The sequence below is a fragment of the Heterocephalus glaber genome, unplaced genomic scaffold (genome assembly GCF_053883595.1).
Source record: "Heterocephalus glaber isolate CG9 unplaced genomic scaffold, H.glaber_assembly_v1.0 deba00001444, whole genome shotgun sequence".
Classification (NCBI taxonomy): Eukaryota; Metazoa; Chordata; class Mammalia; order Rodentia; family Bathyergidae; genus Heterocephalus; species Heterocephalus glaber.
Genome location: NW_028258297.1, coordinates 16,204,280 through 16,224,315, shown reverse-complemented (window position 1 = coordinate 16,224,315; position 20,036 = coordinate 16,204,280). Strand labels below are relative to the sequence as shown.

Here is a 20,036-nt window from a genome sequence, read left to right as displayed (position 1 = left end):
AAAAATAAGCAAAGCAGGGCTCTCCACAGTCAAAAGAACTATTATGGTTGTCAGTATTAAAGCTCATGCACTATCATACTATGATATATAGTAGATATAAATACACATGTTAGAAACACATAATTCTAAAGTTTATCATCATATTTTTGAGACCATGGCAGATTAAATGCAACAAATAAAAGCTGTGAGAGATACAGAATACTACTCAAAGCTGGCACATATAAAAGCAGCAAGATTACTGACTGGATGCTTAAAGCATGGAGAATACAAACTCACAAAAGCATAATTCACAAAGCATAGTAACTTGGAATCATTTAGCAAAAGGCAAACAATCCTTTAAACCTCAGTAACCCACGAAGGTAGAATATGAAAAAATGCATGTGTTTAAAATAAATTCATTTTATACTTAAATTCTGAACTTAGAAATAATCTTTAATAAGGGCAAGAAAAATCTATGCCATATAAGAAAATAGTGAGACCAGTCTATGGAACTGTCCCTATTTAGCCTAGATGACAAGAACAGGTAAAAGAGGAGAAATGAGAAGATGAAAGGGGAATGTATCATTTAAATGTATTAGAAAATATTTACTCAAATGCATCCTTATTTCCATCCAAGTTTTTTAAACGTTAGTTTTAAATGAGAAATGTCTGGATGAGTTCATTATTAAAAGTGAGTATTTTTCCAAGTAAATTGGGTCTTCAAATTGGGTCTTTTTTTTCCCTTTTCTTCAATTTTAGGAACACTTCTATAATTTCCTCAAAATACCTCAGGCATGTGACTGTCCCATAGAATAAAAAGCTACTTTACATTTTATCTTTATACTGTTAAATAAAATGTTTGTGAAAGCCAGGGATTTAGCTCAGTGATGCCACTGCCTGCCTTGTAAGCGCAAGGTCCTGAGTTCAATCCCCATAACAAAATAAAATGTTTGTGAGCTAAATGAAAAACAGCACTGTACTTCAAAAGCTAAGAAATAAGGAGAATTTCTATATTGGAAAACACACACATAAAACATTTTAGATAACTGTTTTTTAAAAAATCCGAATGATTTCTCTATTCAGTATTCTTGTTCTGTTTTGTTTCCTGCTTTTGTCTTGGAACAGGGTTGTGCTATGTAATCCAACCTGACCTTGAACTCAATAGGCAGCCATGGCCAGTCTTGAACTCATGATCCTCATGTCTCGCCCTCCCAGCTGCTAGTATTACAAACATGTACCACCACTCTCAGTTATATTCAGGATCTTTTACTCTTCTTGCCAATTTTCTGGAGACTCAATAGAGGAATGAAAGGGAAAGCAAGACACTAGAGCTGATCAGAGGAAGAAGCTGTATGGCAATAGCCACCCTACAAGGGGAAGGTCTACTCTACTACTGACTTAAACACTGTCTTACAAGCTCCCAGTTCACTAATAATCAGTGCACTAGTTCACTTTAAAACACAGAATTTAACCTACAGTAAATAAATATGTTATTGTTACTTAACCAAAATTCCATCTTCAGACTATTTTCTGATTAGAAAAATGGCTGCTGGAATCTAGAGCAGACCGTAGGAAGTATCTGTTATCTCCACCACCATGACCAGGGGCTGTGACCACCCACTTACAAACACGCCAGCCCTGTGGAGGGTTATTTTAGATTGTTTTTTTGGTACCAGGGATGGAACTCAGGACCTTGCGCTTGCGAGGCAGACGCGGTGCCCTGAGCTAAATCCCCAGCCCGTGTGTAAGGTATTTTAAAACTACGCCGTATGGTCTTTCTTGTACCTTCAGAGGGCTGCTGTCATCTCAACGCTCTAGATGAAAAACTGAGGTCAAGAGCACCTTTCGTTCTCAGGCTCTTCTTGAGCAACAAATCTTCTAATCTGGCTCCCTTGTTAATTCTGATTAAAATATTTAACACTTAATATACTTGATGACTTAATATTTTTCCCATTGAACAGGATGGCGTCCTTACGATCAACCCCAAGCATACCCCACTTTCAATGTTAGATGTGAATTTTAGAACTACAGAAGACATTTTCTCCAGGAAGTTATTATAATTAAAGTATCTCTCCCTGGGTCCACAGACGGAACTGACCTGTTGATGCTACGACATAAGCCCGATGCATGAGACATAAAAATATTTAATGGTGTGTGCTTAAAGACAAACTAGATGAAAAATCAATACAACATAAAGTATCATTTTCAAGAGAGTATTTAAGAATTTCCTTAGAAGATATTCGAATGGATTTTTAAATCAAAAACTCTTATTATCCCAAGATAAGAGAGTAAACCTTCTAGATATAAAATTCCAGTGGCACACACTTACAATCTCTGCTACTCTGGAGGCTGAGGCATGAAGACTGCCAAGTTTGAGGCTAGAGTGGGCAACTCAGGGAGACTCGGCCTCCAAATAAAATAAAAACGGTTGGGATGTAGCACAATGGTAGAGTGCTTGCCTAGTCTGTGGCGGCCTTTGGTTCAACCCCCAGCACCACAAAAGAAACAACAACTCCATGCCAGATTCCAACAATGATTTACTGTACAACTGACCCTACTTCTAAAATGATTACAATTCATCACGAGTTTGCTTTTATATCAGTTTATTCCAAATGATATTCCTATGAGTAGGTATTTTAAAAGGGAGGTTCTATAGTAAACACTTTGGGGAAATACTAAATTAACTAGGGTTTTTTTGTTTTGTTTTGTTTTTTGAGAGAGGGTCTCACTATGTAATTCAGGCTGGCCTTGAACTATGTAGCACAGGGTGGCCTCAAACTCACAGTGACCCTCCTGCCTCAGCCTCCCAAATGCTGGGATTACAGGTGAGAGGTGCAGTGCTTGACTAGTTACCTAGGTTTCTTTACTGAAGAAAAATATGTACCCCAGAATCTAAAAATTAGCTTCATTTTTCTTTTCTGAACTTGAAACTAAGTAAAACATTTATTTCTATATTTCATCTCCCAATAATCTAGTACCTATTATTATCAATTTATTTCTTAATCTTACTGTGAAGGAAAAGAATAACTTTACTTTTGAGAACTGCTAACTTGAGTAAACTACTAAATAAGACAGTTTTTAAGTTTTTCTTTCCTTGAGGGAAAAAAAGCCATATAATTTATTAAGGGTGATTATGAAAGGACAGAAATACTTAGACAAAAACAAATATTTAAAAAGTATATTGGGCTGGGGATTTAGCTCAGTGGTTGCGGCGCCTGCCTCGCAAGCGCAAATATATAAGCAGATCTCAGTGAGGTGATCAAGTGTGCAGGATTAGGGCGTATGTGAACACATGCGGGGGAAATGTGTCACACTTCCGTACTGGCTCTTCCTAAAACAAAAGCATGGCAGCTACAGCCGAATGTGAGACCCAGAGATAACAATGCGTTTGTTACATATTACGAACAGAGTCATCATCTCATAAACTGAAGTAACTGCTGCTGCATGGGGAGATGATACAGTGCACTACCATGGCAGTTACAAACTTAGGTTTTACAAAATTATAAGCAAAAACTATTGTTCGCAATATCTTTGCTCTTTATTCCATGAAGATTGTCTAATAATGCATGTTCATTATGTTAACATGCTCAATATTTTATGAACTTTTAAAAGCACATTTGAAAACAGAAATTTCACCCAAACTCAATCTAAAATGATTCTAATTTTACAAATTTTTCCCCCTGAAAGTGAAATAACTTTAAAGGTTCTTAGCGCACAGAGTAAAATTACATTATACAGGCAAAATCCCATTATATCCAATTTCAAGCCCGAGTTTTTCTGCTGATGGAATCCTACAATAGTAATTAGATTACAAAAAATCATAATCCTAGTGTAAGGGACACAGTAGAGAACATAAAAATAGGAGGGAGCAGAGATAAGAACATTCTAGTGTAAAACACAGTAAAGGAAATACACCTTCACTCTGACCCTCTTCTCTTCCATGTCTTTAATCTTTCACTATATTCGCTTTTAACAGATGAGCTAAATGCTTAGCTGGGCCTCTGAGTGGCAGTAGTTGATATGCCTCCAAGATGGGAGAGCAGCTCAAAGGCAACTTGCTGAACAGGGTATAAAGCAAACAAATGCTGTAACACATCTCATTGCTCTGCTTAATTCAGCTGTGCTCTCTCCAGCCTTTTCTAAAATAGTGTATACATGGACACTTTCCGCACAAGGAAAAAAGTACAGAAAAAACTGTGTTATTTTTAATAGAATATGAAAAAACTATTCTCAAGAACCAAACTCTAGAAAAGAAATACATTTACTTTATGAAATACATTCTTTTATAGATGTTTACTATGTTTCACCTTTTTTTCTTCCAAATGCTGGTATAAAATGAAACATATAAAAGAAAATTCTGTAAATGCTTATAGCTTCCAAATCAGACATACTGAAAGCTATGAAACTGTGTCTTAACTGACATGGGGGCTGGGGATTTAGCTCAGTGGTTCTGCAGCCTGCTTTGCAAGTGCAAGGTCCCGAGTTTGATCCCTGGTACCCAAAAAAAACTAACATGGCACATAAAATCATGCACTATATTAGCAGAAGACAAAAAAGAACATGAATGAACCTCACAGTACTATTAAATTTTTTTTACATGTTGCATTACAAAAAAAATAAAAGCTGGCAACATTTGTTAAAAGCATAAATAAAAGTAAATGACCAAGATTAAAACTAGAAAAGCTTCTACTACAAGAAATAGGCTCTCACACATGTTCAGAAACATACCCGCCGTTTACAGAACCTATGAGGTGATCCTCCCTTAGCAATGAAGTTTATAAAGAAAAAGAGAGAGAGAGAGAAATCATCCCAAAACTATAACTACTCATTTTCCCAGTCAACAAATGTAACTAAATATTAAACATATTAAAATAGAACCATATTATTCATACTAATCTGAAGAAATACAGAATATGCCCATTTTTTATTTTTAAGAGATCGGTGAGTGATAAAAATAATCTTAGCAAATAAATATATCAATATAATACAGAATTATTTTTAATAAAATACTACTAGAATATTTTTTCTGCAAAAACAGCCATTTCCTTGTCTATATTATAACAATAATGGAAAAATTAAAAATGTTCATTAGATAGTTGCAAAAAATATTTCTAATAAAAAATTAGAGGACAAAAGAAAAATGGCTATAGAATAATTCCAAACCAAAAGTAAATAATATAAATAAATGATTTTGATATCTTAAATATATTTGGGGTTCAAAATTGCAGTACCACAGATATGAACAAAAACAGCTTATGAAAGTATGTAAGTACACAGAGGCAGAAGATAATAAGATCCTAGCAACTGTAAAAACGAAGATTATCAAGTAAATCTTACCCTCTGTTCCAATGCTGACTGAGTCTGCTGTCTTAAAAGAGCTTTAAATGGCCCTCCTTCTTTTCCAGCACTACCACTTCCCATTCCTACAGAACATGGGCACAGAAAAGACAACAAAACAACAAAAACAAAAAACCAACTATAGAAACAAAGTTTAATTGCATTCATCTTCCTAATCGTGAGTCAAAATGTGATAAAATCACACAAGTATTTCAGATGATAACTAAAGTAATTATTTAATATAGCAACAAACTTCTACAGAAGATCAAAGTTTTGATGACAGCAAGTTTTACACTCAATTTGTCTTAAGAATTATAAGCAAAGTTATGCTAAGGGGCTGAATCTTTGTATAATATTCCACCTTTAGAAGTTGAGTCTTCTAATAAAAAAATCAAAGTAATAATTATTACTATCTTAACAAATTAAGAACATAGAAAAATATTAAATATTTAAAAGCAAACATAAAGATGAAAAGCACTAATCGCTTCTTGGCCTTTTGGGTAAGATCAAGTGTAGAAAAGCACTAACTGCTCACTTAAAATATATCTCAAAATTCTCTAAAGTAAATGAAATTTAGATGATTTTGCAACACAGAAAATTCATGTTCTAATAACTTATTTCTAAACATAGTATTTAATTAAACAGTATTAATTTTATATTTTTCAACATGCATTCTAAAAATCAACATAATTTTTTTAAAAGTAAAATTCACAGACAAAACAGACACATAACAAATGTACAGTTATGGATGAAAGAATTATATTTTTCAAACTGTTAGATGTATTTATTAAGGTATAATTTTATATTTCTTCTTCTCTTACCTTATTTTATTGTTTTGATAGTACCACCAGACCAACTATGGTCCAGGAATTACAGAAAATGGAATGGGAAAGAAGCTAATGATCTATTGACTAGAATCAATCCCACTTTTTGAAACTGAAAATGCATAGTCAAATCTGTTGCAATCACTTAAAAAGGAACTAATTTAATTTTATATTTTTAGCTGTTCTTGGATAAGGAAACAAAGGTTAGCATGTGTATAGTCCCATTCTGTTCTTTAAAAGCAAAACAAATTTATTTTTCTTATAGTAATCTAAACATTATTTTTAGAGACTATATAATGCTAAACAGAAATAAAACTAAATTCTTTATATGAAGCATATTAAAAGCCACAAAATAAAATATAAATTTGTAGTGATAAGTAAAATATCAGAAAATATAGCAGAATAATTTGATTAATTAATGCAGTAGACAGAAAAAAAAGGATAATGAAAGAATAGCACCAAAAGGAGACTTAAACTGATTCAAACAGAATAATTTACTAATGTTAACCATATGGTTTAGCAACAAGATGGTACAGGTCTAAAGTGAATGGAGTTGTATGAAGAGAAAGAAAGTAAAGCAACTAAAGCAGAAATGCTAGTAATAAGAACCTAAATAACTGTCGTAACTATCCAGATTTATGTCCTTAGCCATAAAATTTTTCATGCATAAATAATTTAGCAAATACTCACTAATTATCAATCAAGTAGTTCTCAATTGTATCCTTTTAATTCTGTTTAACTCTGCCTACCAGTAAGAAAATTAATAGAAATTTAATAGAAAACAAGCAATAGTTCATTTTAGTAGGAAATAAGTTTTTTAAAGATGATTTAAAATTAAGGGGTTAAAAAGCTGACATAATATGATCCTACCAGAAGCAGCCAGGAGCAGCTCTTCACTGAAAGAAACACTTTTCCTCAGAACTGGGCTGACAAGGCTAGAATGATGAGGGGGAAGGCTAGATTCCGAGAGGAGGACACAGGACTTTTTAAGATGAAGGGAACCACAAGAGAGAGAGGGGGAGCTGGGACACAGGTAAATCCTAGGTCCCTGTGGGTAAGGTGCTGTGGAGGAAATTGGCAGAGAAAAGATGCAAGTTCAGAAGATGATCAGAAAATGCACGATAAGGAAAGCCACGATGAAGCAAAATATAACAGTAAAAGTAATTTTTAAAATGTACAGACAAATTACACTAAGCATATCGAGAGTCACTAGAAAACCATCTACCCAACATAATGTACATGAAAGGCACCATTTAATGAAAACCTTTTCAAGTTCTGCATTAAATTTTTTAAAATCACTAACGCAGGACTTCATGCCATTTTAAGCACTTTTAACTGCTTCAAAATACTTAAATTACCTACTCTTTCTTAAAAATTCATGAGGTTAAAATATACCACATTTTAAAAATGTTAGAAACTTGTCTCAAATATAGTACAAATACTTATGTAAAGTGGTAAAGTACAATAGCTTCATATTTTACTGGCTAAAAGATACACTCCTGGGTGTTTTAATTGAATGCTATTTTAAAAGATCAAACACTGAGTATCACACTAGGTAGACAATTACTATTATTAAAGTAAATATTAACTTCTTTCTCTGCAGCTTTGAGATGTATATTAATATTTTCTTTTTCCTCTAAAACTTTCCATACCAATCATAGAACTATTAGCATTTACAGAGATTTGAATACTCTCAGGGTCAAATATCTTATGCAAGAGAAAAACTATATATGGTGAACAACCTGACCAAGAGTCAAATTTAGGTCTAATTAGTGTCACATCAGTATTTTAATACTAACATTCAAAAATTCTGCTATTACTTGAGTACTTGGGAAAAAATATAAAATCTCATAAAAAGTCAAAGAAAAAACCAACTTTCTCACCCTATGCTTTATTACTTTGGTTCTATTTTAGCTTCCCAGTTTACAAATAATAAATTCAACTATAATCAGCTTATCTCATTCTCCACTATTTCTCAAGATACTAATTTCATAAGTAGGTATGTTAGAAAAAAGAATCTTGATGTACATTCTGAGTTACAATTTTAGAAATCCAAAAACAATTCTGATTTTGCCATCTTGTATTTCTAAGAGAAGTAGAAATGTTCTTCAGAACTATTCAAAAATATCTTAAGATTCATGCAAAGGTCAAGAGACTAAAACTGGCTAATATTTTATTTATTACTGAGGCTAATATTTAATTTATTTATTATTACTAATAATTTAACTATAGCCAAACAAAACAATATATTTGGAGGCAGTTTATAAATACATGAGAATATTTGTAAATGAGTTTTTAATAAGCAATAATACAAGTTTTCATTGTTAATAAATTGATTGCTGATCAGTAAGCTAAGGGATAAGAAGTTTGATTTGCTTTATTACTTCACAAACTTCTTTAGGTTTGGCCTTTTTGCAAATTAAAGAAAAAGATCCAAAGAGCCAAATACGGTGTTGCACACCTGTAATCTCAGCACTCTAGGAGGCTGGGGTAGGAGGACCACAGGTAGTAGCCCAGCCTGGATAACTTAGATAGACCCTGTCCACAAAACTAAAAAACATAAAATAGGGCTGGGGATTTAGCTCAGTGGTGCCGCCGCCTGCCTCGCAAGCACGAGGTCCCCAGTTCAATCCCCGGTACCAAAACAAAAGAAAAAACAACATAAAGTAATAAAATGAAGGGCTAGGGATACAGCTCATTGAGAAGGCCCTGGGTTCAATCCCCACTACTGTGAGAGACAGAGGAAAGGGAAAGAAAGAGAAAAAGAAAGACAGAGACAGAGAGAGAGAGAGAGAGGCCGAGACAGCAGAAAAAAATTAAGAAAAAGGAAAGAAAGAAAGGGAGAGACTACGGAAATACATTCAAAACTATCTGCGATGTGGCACAAAAACCACTAAGAATATCAAATAGTGGCCTGGAATATAGTCAGTGGACCGGACCATAGCCTCAAAAATATTTTTGAGAAAACTGATTCCCCAAATAGTATCCCAAGTCTTTCTTGTTCTATCATGGATATTAAGGCCAAAGTCTCTCACTCTTTATTTTGAAAAACTTTTACTTCAGTTTGAATGGTTTATCACATTTATAAAAAAAATAGAAATTAAGTGGATGGACTTTTCTTATGGCTCTTCCTCTAGAAAGTCCTGATTTAGAATCAGATTTCTTTTCATTCTTTTTACAAAATCTGGGATAATTTTTAAAATGTCTTTTCTAACACAAAAATGTTATTAAACATGATAAAATTAAAACACAAATAAGAACTATGCTTTAATCAATCTGATGGGGACTGCATAGCAAAATACTACTTAAAAAAATTATAAATCACAAAATCTCAAATTTCTAAATTTCTTTCAAATTTTTTTCAAATTAATTTAGTAATTTAAATAAGTTAGCTCTGTTTTAGGGAATAAAAAACTAAATTTTTACCAACTTTTATCATAGAACATATTCCTAACACCCCACAAAGACTATTCATAAAAATATAAATGGGAGCATGAAAAAATTATAAATGTAATAAATTGAAAAATATTCAAGATAACCTAGAGAATAAGATTCACAATACCGTATATTTTAAATACTGTAAAACAGATGAAGAGATATACTCAAGGGTAACCATATCAGTTGAGACGTTTTTATAATAAAATTCTAGAATTAAATTCAGAAATGGACAGAAACAATGAATTAAAAGCTGTTTACTCTTCAAGAAGAATTTAATTGTAAGCTAGTGGGTATTACTTTTTTTTTTTTTGGATACCGGGGATCGAACTCAGGACTTTGCGCTTGAGGCAGGCAGTGGAACCACGGACCTAAATCCCCGGCCCCCGGGTATTACTTTTTATTCAAATGCTTTAAGATGTTATTCCTCTTAATTTGAGCATGAAATGAAAATGTCTTACACACACAAAAATAAATTTTGGATTTGATACCTACACTAGATTAAGCTAACAAAATCTTGATCTCCAAACAATTTCTGAACTATACACAATTTTCATATTTTAACTGTCATAACTGAAAATGATCACTATTCACATCATCTTTTATCTTAAATGCCAAAAACGGAAGGAAAGATTTGGATGGAAGGCTAATAGGAAACAAAAACCAAAAACAAAAGGTGGGTGGAAGCGCCTTACCAGTTTTGGGTGTCAAACTCAAATCTGTGTCAGAAGAAGAGGACTGTCGACTGTAGGACTTGGAAGGTGAAAAGGAATAAGTTTGGTTTTTCAGAGGGGTTGAGGGTCCTGATGAGTGAGTATTGGGGTTGGGATCTTCATTGAAGGGAATCCTGCCAGAAGAAGGTGGAAAAATATTAAGTAATCATGTGCCAAAGGGCCTGACAGTTGGCAGCATGATCCAAACACCAGGAAAGTATCGGGGCAGGGCCAGCAGTCATTTCTTATGTGTGGAGCTGGGAATGAGGCCAAAGACAACCAATTGCTGTTTAACCATTCAGCATTCTCCAGATAAATATTATCTGCATTGAAACAGTTAATAAGCCAAGGGAAAAGCAAAAAAGCATGAAATGATAGACTAAGAGAATAAAACATATTAAAACAAGAAATAAAGTGTAAATATATGACAAAATAGTTTAAGTAAATGTTTTTAAGTTACAAAAAGAAAAATGATGACCACAAATGGTGTGTGAAAATAGTCATAATACTGTTTGTATTTGCACACACACAGACAAGTATCTTTAAAGGAAAGAAAAAATGTTTCCTTATCCTATAGCATCAAGAGTGCCACAGCTAAAAACACAGCAAAAAGTAAAATAAACATAGCTACACAGAAACATTGCATTAAATGCAAAACAGTTGCTTACCTGTTTTCCAACAGCTCTCTTCCACAGAATTAAACAGAACCTACTGTAACAGGCTTTGTACACAAAGAAAATTAGCAAATTGGAAGCCTTGGTGTCTATTTCATTTAGCATCTTATTGTCAATTTATTTCTATATAAATGCAGAAAGAATCACAGAAACACATATTGAAGGATTCTCCTCAAAACTCACCATATACAAGATATAAGACAGGGCTCTGAGAGGATCTGTGGAAGAGACTTTGGAAGCTGGAAAAATAATTTCACTTCCATACAGTTTGAGCCTCTGTGGTGGCTAAATACACAAGTTGTTCACTGCAGCTGTACTTTGAATAAGAAAAGGAAAAAGCAAACACTTGTGGTACCTGCCTACACTACCTGCCTCCCTGCCTCTGCAACCACTCTGCCCGTGGCCTGCCTCTCCCCAGCTCTGGAGTCTCGTACCAGTATAGATGAGAGTGGGAACAGACACAGAGAAGTTCTGAGTAAGTCGTGAGCCAGTAGCAGTGTGAATTGGGCTGTTTTGAGTCGAGCGACATCCAAGGCTTGGAGGATGAACCAGCGGAGACCTGAGGGAATTTGTGGTCAAAGTGGAAGAAGAGAAAACAATATATACAACAGATTGCAAAGTTATGTTAAAATAATTTCCAAGGAGCTTTAGTTAAGGGAGAGAACTTTTTATAAACCCTAGCATGCAAAAATAAGTTGAAATTGAGAAAAGTTAAATATTAATTTGTTAAAACAGTTATCAAGAATTAGATTAATAAATCAGGACTGTGAATAAGAAAAATAGCAAGCAGAATAGTCTATGGAATTAAATAAGACAAAATATTAAGATCTGGATTCTAAACTGCTTTAACATATTTGATATTGTTTTCATAAAAATAGAACTTACTGTATAGTATTCATGGAGAAAAACACCCATAAAGGTGAAAAGTCAGATATAAAATTCTCATATTACCTTTGAAACTAAGATATGGATTGCTGATAGAATTAATTATATTTTTCTATGGGGAAAAGTATATTACATAAATAAGAATCCTGAGCTTCATTGTGGCAACTAACTCCCTGTGCAATGTCTTTGTTTATGTACAATGTAGGGGAAAAAACATGTGAGTAAACTATGATATCACCAAATGGAAGACAGGCTTTGAACCCAACTTTTCCTGGCCTCTTAGCTTATTTTCCATGGCTCTACTATTGACTGCATAGGGCACATTCCCACCAATCTGTCACGGCTCAAACATGAGTTGTCACTCATGAGCCACAAAGGGTTTCCTAGGCTCCAGAGACTATTTTCTGAAAATATTATTGATCTACAATAGGACAAATGTTTCTGTTTTTATCAATAATATACATTAAAAATATGTAAAGTGTGACCGATAAAAATTAAACTATTATTATTAAATTATCTTATTGGTTTCTTATTTTTCTATAAACTGAGTAAGGTTTTATTTGTTTCCCTGCTAAAGCAAGAAAAAGTTTGTGCTCGCGTCAACAGCACATATATTAAAGCAATAAAAAGTTTAATATGTAAGAAATCCAGAATCAGTGCTGTACATAGGAGAAATTACTGGTAAACGCTCTTAAAAAGCATTTTTAAGTAGAGAAGTGATAAACCACACTTAACACACTTCCTACCACCAACACAGTTCACCTAGGAAACACCAAAGAGATGTACACTGTGTATTACACTAAACACCTAAAAGGAAGAAACAAACTTATGAAGTACAACACATCATTAATATAAGTAAAATAAAATGAAAATTGCAAAATGTTCAAATTATGACACCAAATTAAAATTCAAATACACTGAAACATTATCATAATCTATTAGTTCTTTCATGAAAGGTGGCCTCACAATAATACACTCGTGGATTCCTAATATTAAATCTATTCCATCCATTCTAATATATAATTCATTCAGGTAATCTATTAAATCTAATCTACACTATTTTTTTTATCAAATTCCTATCTAAAACTCAACTTTATAATGCCAGATTAATCAGCAAAATCATAAAATAAGTTTTAAAGCAGCACCCAAATTGATTCACTATCAAAAAAACAACAAAGCCAATTGAAGCAGCCTGCATACTGAGTTTTCCTAAACAAGACACAGGTATTAAGATGTCATTCAAAAAATCATAATAAAGCAACTTCAATTCGATTCAAAATGTTGGACAATTTAAAGCAAATAGCTTTGACAAAATTTAAAAAGGAGAAAATTTACATAAACGAAGGTTTACATTAATGTGAATGCATGTGAAACTTATTCCCCTGCTATTCATATTTCATTCTAAGATACCAACAGGTAATACAGCTTTATCTTTCCACTAAATAACTTAATGGAAAGAGAACTTCAGACATCTCGGCTGCACAAGCCAGGCCCTTTCAGGCAGTGTAGGTGAAGCTAGAGGGTGGCAAGTAGAGACTCCAGGTCTTTCTTTACTTAAATTTACTACAGAAAGAGCATAAAGGAAAATATAAATCCCTCAAAAAGTTATACCTGCAATCTGACTCTACCTGTAGTGGGTGGCAGTTCATATTTTTCCAGGACATATTTTAAACTGAACATAAAACAAATTCACTTTTCAATTTATTTTAGAAAATTATTTCCCTTGTCTGTGTCTTTCTAAATAAAATTAGGCAATATGCAATACTGTGCTCCCTGTCATAAAATTTAACCCCAACGACTGAAGGCAAGCAGAAAGGAAATGGTTAAAGAAAAAGAATATTTTTAATGTAAAAAGGAAAAATGAATTTTTTAAAAAGATTATAAAATTTTTTATAATTTATATAATTTTATAATAAAAATAATTTTATAATTATTTTCCACACAATTTCTTCTGACTATTGCTGAATTGGGAAATGTTTTATGTTTTCAGACTACACATCTGACTCCCTAGTGATCTAAAATAGGAATTAGAAAACTACAACCTGCAGGCCAAATCCATCTGCCATCATTTTCGTGAATAAAGTATTATTGGAACACAGCCACACTCATTAGCTTGCATACTGTCTCTGATGGCTACTGCACTACAATACACTAGCATTAGCATAAGCTAAATTATCTGTCCTACTTGGTTATTTACAGAAAAAGCTTGTCAATCTTTCACTGCAAGTTCTCTAGATCAATGATCCTCAATGAAGCACTAATGGCATTTACAGTGGAGTAAGATTTCATTGTACAGAGCTGCTCCTTGCTGCATAGCTTAGTCCAAATCTCTGGTCACTGACATGATTAATCAACCTAATTATCACAGAAAAATCCTGTTTCAAACATTGTGTTGACAATATGATTGAGCAGCACATATTCAAAATGCTTTAAATCAAAGTTTTTCAGATTTTTTTTTTCAGTTGAGTATTCCTAATCTAAATCCAAAATCCAAATGCCTGAAATTCAAAAGCTTTTGAGTATCAGCACTCAAAAAGTTTTAGATTTTAAATTTTCAGATTTGGAATACTCAAACTATACTATCACCAACACACTGAAAGTCTCTGCCTTTGACACAAACGACACTCAGACCAAAAGCAACCAAAAGAAATGTTTTACTGTACCAGCTTTTTTCTTTTTAATGATGGTGTTTATACTTTGTTTTTTAAGTGTATGATCACTTTGGATTAATGGATCATCAAACTTGTGTTGTGTTTTGTTTAGGTAAGTAAAGACAGAGGTGGTATGACTAGTGCCTGAAATATTTACTATCTGGCCTTTTAAAGAAAAGTTTGCTGAGCCAGGTGCAGTGGTATGTGCCTGTAATCCTGACAACGTGGAAGACTGAGGCAGGAGGAATGCTTGAGTCCAAGAGTTTGAGACCAACCTGGGTAACATAGACTTTTCTCTCAAAAAAAGAAGAATGGGAGAAAAGAAGAGGAAAGAAGGAAGAAGGGAAGGAGTGAGGCAGAGAGGGAAAGAGGAAAGGGAAGGAGGAAGAGAGAGAAGAAAAGAAAAACTTGCCAACCTCAACTTTTCACGGATCCTAGTGTTCCTATTTAACTACGGTATTTTTATAAGCTGCTTGGCCTCTGTACACATTTGTGTTTGAGACTCCTGCATAATTGACATTCTTGAATTCTTGCTCTTCTCTACACTACAGTCCCAAAAGTAAACATAACTGGATTATCGCACACAGGATTTTACTCATTCCCTAGAAAATAAGTAAAATTCCACACAGCACATGAATATTCATTTACTGCTTTAGATATATAATGTGTGAGGATCTGAAACAGTTTAATTTCACATTACTTAATTTGTATTTCATATTGACAGTATAAATAAAACATTAGGAATATCTAAATATTTTTAAGTTTTAAATTTTGGAAGTCATCTCTGATAAGAAAAATCATAATAGAAAAAATGTATGTTGAACAAAACTACTAAAATGTTGAAAATCAAATGAAAATGTATAGGTAACATAAAAATCTTTTTAAGAACAATTTTACTGATGCATACTTACTCCTTCATTTCTTTGGATGGGGAATTACATGCAGGAAGGAATGCTGCTGGGCTACTTAATTTATCCAGAGTACACGCTGTTCCTATGGCTCGTACCACTAACCCAGACTCTCCCTCCAGATCAAAACACTGTAAGTACCCGACAACTGCATTTCCTCTCATTTCAAGTACTTTCAGGCCAATCTTCCTCTGCAGTTCACCTATAAACAATAAAGAAAACTCATTCTTTGCCTCATATCTCTACATTACATACTATATGACAGTGATAGAAAACATGCTTAAAAATCATAGATTTTTAGAACTTGATGGAAACTTAAGAGGTTATCTGTCCAGCCTCCTACTTTCAGGGGGCCAGGATATCATTAGCTGTATTTTATAGATGTGGCAAGTAAGGTTCACTCATTCATGCACCTCATATCCCAAATACTTTTTGGTTCTGTACTATAGGCTGGCACTCTTCCCTTTTTTATTTTTCTCTGTACTGCGGATGAAACCCATGGGCTTACACATGCTAGGCAAGTGCTCTACCACATAGTTCATCCCCAGCCCTTCTTCCCTTCTTCTAAGTGCTGCAGATATACAGGTAAACAAGAAGGATAAAACTCCAAATCTAGTGGAGTTGATAAGACTGGTGGGACAAAATGATACTAAGAAAGTAAATACATGTATTTCATATCTAGAAAGTTTAAAATATATACAACATAAATCTATTATCACACACCACATATGCACATATTATATAACAGAAATATAGACTCCAAATACATATTTATTAAAAATAACGTTTATACTTCTACATCTTATGCGAAGGTATTTTCACACATACACACAAATAAATACAAATTTTAGGTGGTAAATGAGTTGTCCAAATAAGACTAAGGAAATGTAATGAGGTAACAGTAGCAAGGAAGGGGGCTGAAAGGGTAGAGGGAAGATATAAATAAGTTCTCAAAGAAAGAACTGTGAAAAAGTAACCTTTGAACAGAGATTATTACAGACAGAAATAAATAATTTATCAAAGTTCTGACTACAAATAAATGCTAGGAATACTAGGATCCAGTTTCCTACTTAGGGCTCCTTACTCCACTGTCTTATTTCATGAATACAATTTCCTTTCGCTTCTTAAATAAGAAGGGACTACAAATTTCTGTTTTTGATTTCTACCTGTTACAAGTGTTCATTAGGATTGGGCCAGGGGTAGGGGCTTAGTCACTTATAATTCATAACTTTCATTGTGAAATTCCATGCAGCTCACCAAAGGAAAAGTGAAAAATTTACGAATACTGTCAATCATCAATGAAGTTATTTTAAATAAACACCTGACATTAGGGCCGGAGATTTAGCTCAGTGGTTCCAGCGCCTGCCTCGCAAGTGCAAGGACCCAAGTTCGATCCCCAGTACCAAAAAAAAAAAAAAATACCTGACATTAAAGAAATGAGTCTCTGTCTGGCCTCATTTGATGCCCTTGGTGTGCGAATTCTATCAATCCATTGATACTCTGGGTCTTCATTGACCACCAGTTCTTCTACAAATCCATGAATTATTACAGCTCGGTAGCACTTTGGTATAGATGTTGCTGTTAAAACAAATTATCTATTACACTTTTATCACAAAGTTAAGTTTTAATTTTTAAAAATGTACTTCTAAGTTCTGACCTTTTGGATACACAAGGAACACCTTCTACTATGACAATCTCAATGTAATTATAATACTTCCAATCAAATAGTCTTCTAAGATTCATTATGCTTAGAAACACTTCTTTTTCATGAGTACTCACTTTTGTTATGCAAGCACAACAAATATAAATTGTATTGTTATAATTTAGAAAACAGATATGGATCTTACATAAATATGAAGTTCAAAAAATCAAAATTACTCAAAATATCACATAGTATCCTATAAATCTATACAATTTTTATATTTATCAGCTAAAAAATGCTGGAGCAGCTGCTAGAGAAAAAGGAAGCCTTCTATGTTGTTAGGAATTTAAAGGAGTACAATTATTAAGGAAATCAGTATGGAGATTCCTCAAAAATTTAAAAACAGAAATTCAATTCAATGCAGCTATTGCTCAATTAGGTATCTTCTTGAAAGAGTTTAAAGACATCATATTACAGTAATACATGAATACTCATTGTTTATAGCAGCACAATTAATAATAGCTAAATCTTGAAAGGATAAAGAAAATGTGGTATATTTGATCCCCAGTACCGAAAAAATAAGAAAATGTGGTATTTATACATAATGGAATACTACTTCGCTATAAACAAAGATAAATTTGAGGGTCAGGGATTTAGCTCAGTGGCACTGCACCTGCTTCACAAGTGCAAGGTCCTGAGTTCAATCCCCAGTACCAAAACAACAAAAAATAAATTTGAGTCATTTGTAGGAAAATGTATGCACTAAGTGAAATAAATCAGACACATAAACTTAAATATCATATAGTTTCTCTTATATGAGAAACCCAAAGTATAAATAAAGAGCAAAATAAGAAACACAGAGATAGATCTTTTGTAAATGGGAAGGGGACCAAAAGATTAGGGAGGCGGGCAGAGAAGAGGATATATAAAGAATTAAAATGTATTATATACATGCACCAACTACACATAATGAATGCATTCATTATGTACCACAAACATGTACTGAGAAAAAAAATCATTCCCCAAGGACACAGCAAGAAAAGAAAATTCAAAACTATTTAAGTCTGCTAGCTAAATACATCAATAGGCAGAAACCAGATCATGAATTTTTTTTTAAACCTTCAATTATTCAAAGCTCTTCACAAAAGTTCTTCTACATATCACATCTGTGGTACACATACCACAAATACCAAACCATTACCTTTCTGACATAACCCAAGGAATTATACAACACTGCAGTTTTTAATAATCCTTGATCATAGAGCCAGCTGGTTCTGTAGTTAGTACAGACTCCATAGTCTCATTTAATATGTGGTCATGGAAGACTCATTTAAATCAAAATATCATTATCTAAATAAGATCTAGTCAGATTTAATGACAGTACAACATGAGAAAAACATCTATACCAAACTAGTCTCTAAAACACATTTGTGCACTGAAACTTAACTCATTACTTAGGGTTTTTCAACTGTGAGCTGCCTCGATCACGCCCAATTCAGACTTATTTGTATCGTGCAGTTCTTGGGCCCTCATTCCTATAGAAGCCCACATAACATGGGTTAAAACCACAGTGCTTGGTCACAGTGTTCTGCTCCTATGCTGCAGAATTCTGTACTATGGTAAAATATCGTTAGATTTCTTTTTTTTTTCTTTTTGAGATATTAGGAATTAAACCCAAGGCCTTCACTCTGAACTACATTCTCAGCCCATTTTTTCCCCTCATTTTTTTATTAGTATATTTTTGCCATATATAATAAATACACTGATTGGGAAGAAATTGGTACATACAAACCCTCCTGCCTCAGTCTCTCAGAGGGTAGGGATATCAGGCATGGACCACACACTTGGTTCACTGAAATTTTCTAACCCAAATTCCCAAATACTTGTACAAATTAGATACTGTTTACTCTCAAATCAAACAGCCACAAAGCTACAGCAATTATTATTGGAAAATTTTTTATTTTCTCTTTGGCATTTAAACCAAAGTACAACACCTCTTCTACTAGCCTTCTGAAATGTCAATTTGATTTTCTGTATTTAAAAATAGTTAAATTTCCTGTAAAATAAGACAATGTATTTACTTACTGCAAAAGAATTTGACTCCACACGATGACTGTCTAAATCTATTTAAATCATTGAAGAGGTCTACTTTGACAATCACATTGATTTCTCCACGGATACCTAGATAATCAAAGGGAAAATCAAGTTACCTACCGCCTTACAAAAACAATGTACAATTAAATAATAAAGCAAATCAATAGCAATTAATGATTCTAAAATAATGTATTAATCATAATTTTTGTTTCATTATTTTCATTTTCAGAAATTTCCTTGTTACGTTTTCTGAAGCAGAATATATATGCACAAGAGAATGAATAACTGCCAATTATCATAAGCCTCCATTTATTCGAGCCAAGACTAACTGGAAAGAAATCCCACTTAAATTTACGAGGATGATGATGGTGATAACATTTATTGAGTAGTAACAGATGATGCACTAAAAGTTTTATATATAGCATCTCAGTGATCACATCAGCTTTATGTAGTGTCGATAGCTAGCTAATGGCAGAGCCAGGATTAAAAGTCAGACCTTTATGAGCCCAGACTATATACTTTTAATACAATTAATGCAAGATTCTGATCAACAACAAGAGAAGTTTTATTCATTTCAATGAATGTAAATTAAAATTTTAAAATTCCTAGAATAAGAGTTTCAGAACATGCCCTTACCTCTAAACATTTACTAAACATTTTCACTTGATCATCCTGACTTCACATCAAATTCATACTTATGGTGGAACACCTAAGAAAAGTGATCTACTGTTATGTTCCTAATGAAGAGTACATAAACATATTAAACCAGCTATAAACAACATTTAACATTAAATGGCTGGGAAATTCATTCAGATAGCTATTTATTGCCTTTAATGCAAGCCAGGATTAGTTCTTCAGCATTTTTACTTACTTATTCATCCACTCACTCATTTT

General features: G+C 33.3%; 1 protein-coding gene across 33 annotated transcripts in view; it reads right to left on the bottom strand.

Annotated features, from left to right (window-relative positions):
• The window catches only part of C2cd5 (C2 calcium dependent domain containing 5), a 103,423-nt gene that overhangs the window by 60,113 nt on the left and 23,274 nt on the right, over positions 1 to 20,036 (bottom strand). For 8 of the 33 annotated variants that reach the window (XM_087213998.1, XM_087213999.1, XM_087214005.1 and 5 more), the window contains exons 4-10: positions 19,134 to 19,229; positions 16,829 to 16,984; positions 15,410 to 15,608; positions 10,271 to 10,422; positions 7,011 to 7,202; positions 5,317 to 5,402; positions 4,708 to 4,740 (exon numbers count right to left, since the gene is read on the bottom strand). In XM_087213998.1, the coding sequence (XP_087070124.1) occupies positions 4,708 to 4,740; positions 5,317 to 5,402; positions 7,011 to 7,202; positions 10,271 to 10,422; positions 15,410 to 15,608; positions 16,829 to 16,984; positions 19,134 to 19,229 (914 nt within the window). Of the gene's footprint in view, positions 1 to 4,707; positions 4,741 to 5,316; positions 5,403 to 7,010; positions 7,203 to 10,270; positions 10,423 to 11,396; positions 11,522 to 15,409; positions 15,609 to 16,828; positions 16,985 to 19,133; positions 19,230 to 19,778; positions 19,852 to 20,036 lie in introns of those variants that run through there. The other 25 variants (XM_021259107.2, XM_021259108.2, XM_087214014.1 and 22 more) reach the window with 7 other exon arrangements.